The sequence below is a fragment of the Engraulis encrasicolus genome, chromosome 4, assembly GCF_034702125.1.
Source record: "Engraulis encrasicolus isolate BLACKSEA-1 chromosome 4, IST_EnEncr_1.0, whole genome shotgun sequence".
Classification (NCBI taxonomy): domain Eukaryota; kingdom Metazoa; phylum Chordata; class Actinopteri; order Clupeiformes; family Engraulidae; genus Engraulis; species Engraulis encrasicolus.
Window position 1 is genome coordinate 1710586 of NC_085860.1, and position 9415 is coordinate 1720000.

The following is a 9415-nucleotide window of genomic DNA, read 5'->3' on the forward strand; positions in this document are numbered from 1 at the left end:
GAATGCTACATCATACAGTATACAAACACAGACATTCCTTTCCTATGACAATGCTCTATGCTTCTCTAAAGGCAATGACTTATTACTAAGCACAGTCAGGACACGTGCATACACAAAGCTGTAACACCTCTATAACTTTCCAATTCATCAGGACTTTAAACAGACACGCACGAGCGCAAAAGCAAGCACACACACACACACACGCACACACACACACACACACACACACACACACACACACACACACACACACACACACACACACACACGCACACACACAGAACTTAACTCTGTTGACAATCTGTCATTATTTTAAGCCACACATTCAACTGAGATTGCAATGCCTCCTCATCTGCATGGGGTGATTGCCTGGTGCCCCCTTGTGGTCGTTAGCTGACCCACAGGCCTTTGCTCCAGGGTGTTGTGGCTGGTGGTGGCCATGGAGTGGAGGAGCTGCTTGGAGATAGCACACTTGGAAGGGACGGAGTTGCCTGGTTAACACCAGACCTAATCACAAGTGAGATTTGTGTCTTTCAGATCGAAACGATTGTGTAGAACTAAAGGCAGTATGGGAGTTCCCAGGCTAGGGACGGAGTAGTGTGGCACAGATGCAGAAGAAGATGATAGGAGTCCAAAGTAGAGACCACAACCATCTTCTTCACCACTACTTCACCATTAACCAGTGCCCTCCCCCATCTTCATCCATGACTGAGGTACCCTGAGCATGGTACCGTCCGGCTGCACTGCTCCCTTGGGGCGCCATTGGGGCCTGCCCCCTTGCACGGGTGAGGAATAAATGCAATTTCGTTGTGTGCAGTGTACACTTGTGTGCTGTGGAGTGCTGTGTAACAATGACAATGGGAGTTGGAGTTTCCCAGTTGGGCTTTCACTTCACTTCAGTCACATGGCATGTCCACTTGCACACCTCTTACACATAACTGGTGAATGATAGTGATACCACTGCCATCTTCTATCACATTGCACGTAAACTTTTCCACCGCTCTTAACTGGTGGATGATAGGGTCCATATAGAGACCACTGCCATGATCTTCACTATATTGTTCACTACACTTAAACATCCCTCATTACCCACCGCCCTCTTCAGTCACACTGTATATCAGCTTATATGCACAGCCCAGTTCCAACGCCCACGCTGGATGCAGCCTGATGTGATAGTGATATTGTATGAAGTGGCAAGTGACCCGGCACTTTGGATGTTGTGGACATTTCCAGACAATCCATACAGAAGTGTATGAAGTAGAAGGAAAGTTTTTTTTAAAAGCCTTCATGAAGTGCAATGGAATAACTGGTGTAATAACTATGTAATATGCAATAGTGTGCACTGTATAGCATGCATGAGTTCTACTTACATCAAGAAGGCACTTCTAGTTTTACTTCATTTGACTTAATACACATTTTTAGTTAATGCTACGCATCCACTTGTATACCCCTGGCTGGGGTCCAGTTCCAACATCCCTGGCCTTCAAAGAGCCAGTTGTCATCTCCCACTCTGAAGGGACTAGGGCTGGGTATCACATCCATGTCCCTGGGTCGATTCGATTTCGATTCTTAGGGCTTTGAATTGATTAATCGCGATTCAATTCGATTTGATTCGATTCAATCCGAATCGATTCAATCCTTTCCCCTCTTGGTGCCAGGAGTTCCCCCAAAAGATGCTGTAGCCTATTTTTACATTTAAAAAATCAAAGAGTTGTGGCTTGACAGTGTTAACTGATTGGTAATTTCTCATTAGTAGGCCTAGGCCTAATTGACTCATACCTACTGGGTATTTTCCATAGACCTAAATTAAACAAAAAGAACAAAAAGAAATCGATTAATCGTTTTTTTTACCCAGCCCTAGTAGGGACTCTATCCACCTTAAACTGCACGGTTACAAGAGCGGCTGGCACCATTACTATTTTCTAGTGGCTGCTGCGAAATCATTCAGTGTTGCTAAGGGCAGCCTAACCCGAACTAGCAAATTATGTGGGAGCACAATATCTGTTGAAATGGGGGAGCTACTGTATGGTCCAATGGTTAGAAAGTTGGACTTCAATTCAGAGGGTTGAAGGTTTGAATCAAACCCTTCCCCCTCTTCACCTTGGTTCACAGCTTCAGTGGCCTTGAGCAAGGCACCTGACCCCACAGTGGTCTGGGGACTGTAATCAATTCCCTGCACCTCAAGTGTCTGTATGTCGCTTTGGATAAAAGCTTTAGCTGAGTGTAATGTCATGTGATATAAATAAATGGGAGGGGTTAGTGGGCGGGATAATAAGGTGGATAGTTATGTTTGAATTATCACACTTAATTTACTATTTCCTATTATTTATTTGCATCATAGAAACAAAAAAACTACAAATTCCAAACTTCAATCCCCATCATCCTCGTCCTGTTGTGTGGTCTTGGTTGAGTCTAAGAGTGTGCTTACAGGTGTGTGAGTGTGCAAAACGTGGTCTATGGACAGGAGTTTGTATGCACACTGCAGCACAGAGAGCAAGAGCTGCTGCTTGCACGACACACCCTCTAGGCCTCCTGAGTGGGTCCTGTGGGAAGTGCCAGACCTGAGCTTGTCCAATAGGGAGGCATGAGACTGCATGAAGAGGCAGGGCTTACCAGAGTGGAGCATTCTGGGCAAGTCTAGCACTGACTCCGCCAATACGCTGCAGGCCTCAGGCTCCCGAGCCGACCAATCAGAAGACATCAGGAAGTGATGTAACAGCATTTCAAAAACTCCACCAACAGGAAGAACATGGCCAGCTCGCAGAAGCCAACACAACGGGTCATGACTGGTAGCCGGGTCAGGGACCGTTGTTTCTGATTCTACGGGGGAATGTAATTGGACAGGATTATGAGACATCTCCTCTGATTGGTCAGTGTGAGAGTTCTGAGAACGATCCATGGGCGTGAGCGTGTGTTCAGCTTCACAGACACTGTGCAGCATTGTGAAGACTCCCTGACACGCACTCCTGTACTGGTCAAGAGGCCCTGGGCCTGGGCCACACAGCAGGAGTGTGTGTGGGTGTAAGAGGTGTTCTCTGTTGTTTTGAGGACGTGTTGGTGTGAGCCCAACACAGGCCAACCTGCGACCGCCCGACACAGCACGGCTGACTGATGTCACCGTGGCAACGCGACCCACGGCGGCGGCCTCTGATTGGGCGAGCTGGGAGAGCAAGTCCAGAAGAGGCGGGTCCACGCACTCCGCCACACAGAGCCGCTTCTGCGCAGCCCACTGAAGGAGGGCGTCCGGACACGTCACAGGAGACAGGAGGACAGTCACGTCCAACTCTTCCACCTGTGTGCACAGACGGCGCCCCATTGCTTGGCCGTTGTAGATGCAGTTCTCAAACACATAAGCAGCGTTATTGATGGAAAATTCGCTTTCATTGAAAACCAGCAGTCTGATTGATTCTTTTTCGCGAGTTTCGAAAAATACTGTCCAATCACAGTCCAAGAGCAACCCCTCCTGGACAAATGACCGACCAATGGGCAAGCCCGATACAGTTTGATGCAGAACGGGGAAGTGTGTATGGATAAATCTGACCGTTTCTGCCATGGTTTGTTGTCCCACATGCCATTTCCGATAAAATTGGCAGATGAGTGGTGTGAGAACTTCAGCCTGGCCTGTTGCAAGCCTTCCAGTCAAGTATCCTGCAACCAGCCCCTCCAAAACCCCTCCAGGGTAACTGTAGAGGGCGGACACATGTGGGGTGACCTGGCGCATTATGACATCATCCAAACCGTCATGACAGAACTCCAGAAGCCGCCTCGCCAGGTGCCTGGCGCGGCTGTTTGACATGTCCCAGCATGCCTTGCTGGGTGCACGGATCCTTCTCAGCAGGGAGGCCAGCAGGAGGACGAAGGACTTGGAGCCATCCGCTGTCATGGTGCAGTGTCCTTGAATGCAATCCACAATCATTCTGTGGAAGGAAAATAAAACTTAATGCATCTTGTTGCTATGTTATCCTGTTAACACATGACCCGTGTCATACAGTTGCTGTTACCAGAATGGTAATGACCAAGTCGCAAATGCATTACTAAGGCCCTGTGCTATGTCAGCAGTGCAGTAGCCTACTATATCGTAGTTGAGTCTTTATAGCAATTACTATAGCGTTCCAATGGTGGGAAAGCGTGCTTTTGGGGGCTACTCCAAGTTTGTACTATAGGTAGGCTACACAACGTTGGAGTTTATACTCTGATACAGACTAAATAGGCCTACTATTATTTTGAGGGATGGAAAGGATGGGGCAGCTATAGGCCAACACAGCTCAGGGTACGCCAAAAGTGGAGTCAGTCATTTTATTTAAAATATTATTTTGAAACATAGTGTATTCGATGGAAAGCAAACATTGGCAGAGAGAGAGCGAGAGAGCGAGAGAGAGAGAGAGAGAGAGAGAGAGAGAGAGAGAGAGAGAGAGAGAGACCTACCGGGCAACCGGGTGTGCGATATGGAGTGACCTCAAAATCTTCTGTCCATGACGAGTGAGCAAAACCTCTCCAGTGTCGCGCGTGAAGAGCACCAGCCCACCACCTGGTCCGAAACTCCGCAGCAGGACGGACTCGAGACATGACACCACGAGCAGTGTTGAGCGACCATAACTACTGTCATCATAAGCCATGCTTTATGCCTACTCCCCGTGCCATCAACAAAGTTTTGTAAGCAGTTGTCACGACATGCTAATAATGAGAATGGTGAAGAAAACCAGCAGGTTTCTCCCCTCGATGGCACCGCGTGCTAGTTCAGCAGTAGTGTAACACAGGCCTTTGGGGTAAAAGGACGCATTAAAAAGGCATGCAGCTTTCAAACGTTGTGTTGATAGCCGCTCTCTTTCAGTCGCTCATATAATCACTAAACAGCTTCTCTTCGTTTCCTGGACAACGCTTTTCTTCGTGGAGCAGCAGTGGCAATCAGTAAAACTTTACCGCCACTTAGTGGATTGGTGCGTGAGTGCAACAGTGGCGCTGAGAGATGTCAGACGAGAAGGACCTAATGTTATAGGTTCCCAGCGCCAGCGGTGTTGGGCAAGCTACTCAAAAACTGTAATGTATTACTGTTTACATGTTACTGTATTTTCAAAGTAATACCTTACATTATAATATTACTATGTTGAAATATTACACGACTACTTTTACATTAAGTTACCCTCGCCAAAATAACTAAATGGCAATTTTAAAGCGTAGGGCCTAGACCTGAATCAAACTCATGTCATGTCACCTTCCATCTAGGAGGTGTTTCCGCAGCATGCAGACTAAATAGTAGGCCTAACAGGTTCAGGAATAGCTTCTTTCTTACCCACCACACTGAACACCATTGAAATCCAGGTAGGCCTAAAGTGTAAGTTAGGCCTACATTTTAGTAGCCTCCTATGCTTTCCCAGTGCCTTACATTAGGCCAGGGATGTGAAACTCAGGCCCGGGGGCCAAATTTGGCCCGCTGAGTCATTTTATTTGGCCCGCGAGATCATTTCAAATGTGTATTACAGTTGGCCCCCCTACACATTAATGTATTTTCATATGACTTGAACATGACATTTTTGGCGTCACATGATCATACAAGTGCATCAGTGATGTCTTTCATTCATTTACAACAGACTACAGGCTCATTTGAACTGCAATATCTGCTGGGATTGACTGCTTAGAGATGTAAGCATTTGAATATTGTAAGCACGTGCGCGCATGCACAATTTCAGTAGGCCTACTTTTTGAGTATTGAGTTCGGCCTGCGACTTCGTCCCAGATTTAGATTTTGGCCCTCTGTGAATTTGAGTTTGACACCCCTGCATTAATCAACCAGTGCTCTCTCCCATCCTCCTCCATGACTGAGGTACCCTGAGCATGGTACCGTCCCACCGCACTGCTCCCCATGGGGCGCCACTGAGGGCTGCCCCCTTGCACGGGTGAGGCATAAATTCAATTTCGTTGTGTGCAGTGTGCAGTGTTCACTTGTGTGCTGTGGAGTGCTGTGTCACAATGACAATGGGAGTTGGAGTTTCCCAATGGGCTTTCTTTCACTTTCACTTTCTTTCATTACGCTATGTTGGGCTACAGCAAAAAGCAATGCATAACAGTATTTAATTACTTTTGTAATGTGTTACTTTCCGACATTCGTTCCCAGTCCATAGTAGTGCATTTGATAATACTAAAAGATGGCCGAAACTTCCAAGTGACAAACAACTGTTTATGGTTCATCCCACTGATTGTGCTGAATATTGGATATTATGTAGGCCTACATAACAAACTCACGTGATTCAGCCGTCAGTGTGCCATCCTCCCCAAATTTAGATGAGTCGAGACACATACATAAGCACGACATAAACATTATGGCTTTAGGCGTAGGAGTCCTGACTCCCACCTAGCTCATTCTCAGATTCTCAGTTTTCGTTCACCCCCCCCTCCCCCTCTCTCTGCCTCCCTCCTTCCCTCCCTCCATCCCTCCTCCTTCCCTCCCATAGGACCTGACAGACACAACTGAGCCGCTCTTTCTCCTTGCGCTTCTCTCCTCTCATTTCTCTGTCCCATCACTACCCTGCTGGAATACTCAGAAAACATCTTTTCAGCCTTTACAGTCACACCATATATGGTCTTTCAATGATACTTCATTCTTCATTCTACTTCAACTGAAGGTAAAAAAACTCTCAACTTAAATATATTCTTAGATAGGCTCTGTTATGCATATGATACTTTTAGAGGTGTTGTACTTGTAATATTTGGTTCAATCTTTGTCCCATTAACTTTGAATGTACTTTTTTGCATGCACTTACTGTAGCCTATTTGCATGTACTTTCACTGTATATAGCCCATTACTGCTTTGAAATAGAATACTGTGTCTGTGACCTTTGTCTGATCCTCCACATCTTGATTGTATGTAAGTACAGTATGTGAGTATGTCATAGATTATGTTACATGAATATTTTATAAATCAATGCTATATGTTATAGACAGTATGTTGTATTTTATCAGGCTACAATTTGCTTTCCGTAGTCCTTGAGTGGTTGTGTGTGTATATGCCTCCTGTTGTCGTGGCGACAGCTTCGTGTAAGGCGCTGCTGACTCTGCAGGCTCTGTCTCAGTGGTGTGTCTGACTTCTCACCTCCCTCGTCTCCTTGGCTTAGAAGTTGTGTGGATATCTGTACTTATACAGTACGTCTGGGGCAGCCGTGGTCAAGTGGTTGGAGATGGACTTTAGATCAGAGAGTGGCAGGTTCAAATCTCACCCTTCCACACCTTGTCTCACTCCATGACTGAGGTGCCCTTGAGCAAGGCACCTAACCCCACACTGCTCCAGGGACTGTAACCAATACCCTGTACTTAAAACAGCTAACAATATAATAGTAATGGTAATAAAAAATAACTGCAAGTCGCTTTGGATAAAAAAAGCGTCAGCTAAGTGTAATGTTATGTAATAAATAAATGTAATGTCTGCACTTCAGCTGATCTGGTCACCCAAGCCTCTCGTTCTCAACCACTACAAGACTGCAAATTTTTTTTTTAAATTTAGTCCCTCTTTTATGTTTCAAACCTTGTAACGAGCTAGAGTCGTAACAAACTGTATGAATGTAGAAAGACTCATATAGAGTACTGCTGCAGGCTCTAAGCACTGTGCGGAGCTGCAAGAGCAGCAGGGTGACACGTCTGACTTCATGGCATGCAGTCCGGGAGCATCTTCGGGCCGGTGTGGTTGCATGATCATTATTCAGAGCACTGTAAACCAATACGGAAATCAATGTGTGCTTACTGGGCGATTCTTAAAATAATCTCAAGGTGAAACGCGGTGCCCTTACAGCTGCGGTGAAAGTGATCTCTGACACGCCTCATACAGAGACATTTGAACCCCTGATCCTCCTCTCCCCATGCTCCTCCCCTATACATCTCTCTCTCTCTCTCTCTCTCTCTCTCTCTCTCTCTCTCTCTCTCTCTCTCTCTCTCTCTCTCACAAATACAGCCTGACATGGTGCATATCATTCATAGGGCTCCAGGGCCCAAAGGCAATATGATATGGGTTCGGGGCCCAAAATGATTTCTTCTTCACAGGGCCCCTAATAACAGGGATAAGCTCTCTTCAGTTCTTAAGCCTATGAGCCTATGACACATTTTAAATATGTGTGTGTTTTTTTTTTCAACATATACCGCAAGTTCAGTGGTTTGGTGGCGTAAATGAGATGCAATGTGATGTAGAGTAATGCAATGTATGCTATGTCAGGCTTGTGTTTGATGATCTATTTATCTGCTAATATTAGACCTTTGTGTCTGTTATTGATATATTCCAGGGTATAAGGAGATTTTCAGTGCAGTATGTCTGACTGGAACAACCTTGCATTTCTGCTCTTTGGGGCCAGGTGAGAAACTATGCTAACATACAGTATCTTTCATAATATGCACATGTAAACAGTTCAGTACATACAGGTGCATAGTGTGCACACTCACATGCACGCGACACATGCACCTACACACGCATGTACGCACATGCACGCACATGCACACACGCCGGCACATGTACAAGCATGTATGAAAGCACACACACACACACACGCAAGTATGTGCACATGCGCCCACATTCTCAAGTTCTATTATAAAGACCTACATGTTTTGAACACGTATGTGTGTCAGGTTGATCCCTGGGTGCACCCATGCTTTGGTGGCCCCTGGTGCCACGTTGGCCCCGCCCGTTTCAGGAAGCAGTAACCCAGAGGGGGCGGGACCTAGTGGGCGACCTCCGACTCCCATGCCAACGCGGCACACCAGAGTGGACGAACTCCGCGAGAAGTTCATGAACGAGCTCAATCACATACCACGTGAGTGCACGCACGCACACACACACACACACACACACACACACACACACACACACACACACACACACACACACACACACACACACACACACACACACACAATTAATACCACCCAAACAATTGTTGCATGTTATCATGTTTTTTATTGGCCATAAGATGTAAGCATTCACAGGTAAGTAAGCACATCTTTGCATTCAATAGGTGTTGGTCCTCCTTTAGCTGCAATATCCTTATCAAGATGTTTTCATACAGTTTTTTTTCTGTAAAATGTCTCAATAACCTTGTGAGTTCATTGTTCCAATGATAATGCCAAGGGCTCGAATATTTAGCAATAATTCTGTGAGGCAGATAAATGCTTTTTGTAAACCTCAAAGGTGCAGCAAAGTTAATTAGATCACACACTCAAACCATGTTTAATGACCTATATTGACAGAAATGTTGCAAATTTCGAAAGGATGTACAACCCTTTTCCTCCCACTGTATACACAGACATGCATACACACACATACAGGTACACACACACACACACACACACACACACACACACACACACACACACACACACACACACACACACACACACACACGAATACACAACACACACACACACCATTCACACACACACA

General features: G+C 46.0%; 2 protein-coding genes across 2 annotated transcripts in view; one reads left to right on the top strand and one right to left on the bottom strand.

Annotated features, from left to right (window-relative positions):
- Positions 1–2330: 2330 nt before the first annotated feature.
- Positions 2331–4846, bottom strand: bbs10 (Bardet-Biedl syndrome 10). The gene is made up of 2 exons (XM_063195940.1): positions 4426–4846; positions 2331–3917 (listed from the first exon to the last, which is right to left on the bottom strand). Exons 1-2 carry the CDS (start codon positions 4614–4616, stop codon positions 2369–2371), a joined length of 1740 nt encoding a protein of 579 aa, XP_063052010.1. The 5' UTR covers positions 4617–4846; the 3' UTR covers positions 2331–2368.
- A 122-nt stretch (positions 4847–4968) lies between these two features.
- The window catches only part of syt1b (synaptotagmin Ib), a 16551-nt gene continuing 12104 nt past the window's right edge, over positions 4969–9415 (top strand). The window contains exons 1-4 of the mRNA XM_063195941.1: positions 4969–5037; positions 6450–6620; positions 8265–8333; positions 8605–8789. Of these exons, the coding sequence (XP_063052011.1) occupies positions 8290–8333; positions 8605–8789 (229 nt within the window). The 5' untranslated portion in view covers positions 4969–5037; positions 6450–6620; positions 8265–8289. The remainder of the gene's footprint in view (positions 5038–6449; positions 6621–8264; positions 8334–8604; positions 8790–9415) is intronic.

Excerpts from the sequence above, each read along its gene's own strand:
- bbs10 (XM_063195940.1), bottom strand. The coding sequence starts at position 4,616 with ATGGCTTATGATGACAGTAGTTATGGTCGCTCAACACTGCTCGTGGTG. Across the intron at positions 3,918-4,425 it reads ATCGCACACCCGGTTGCCCG|AATGATTGTGGATTGCATTC; the intron begins GTAGGTCTCTCT and ends TTCCTTCCACAG.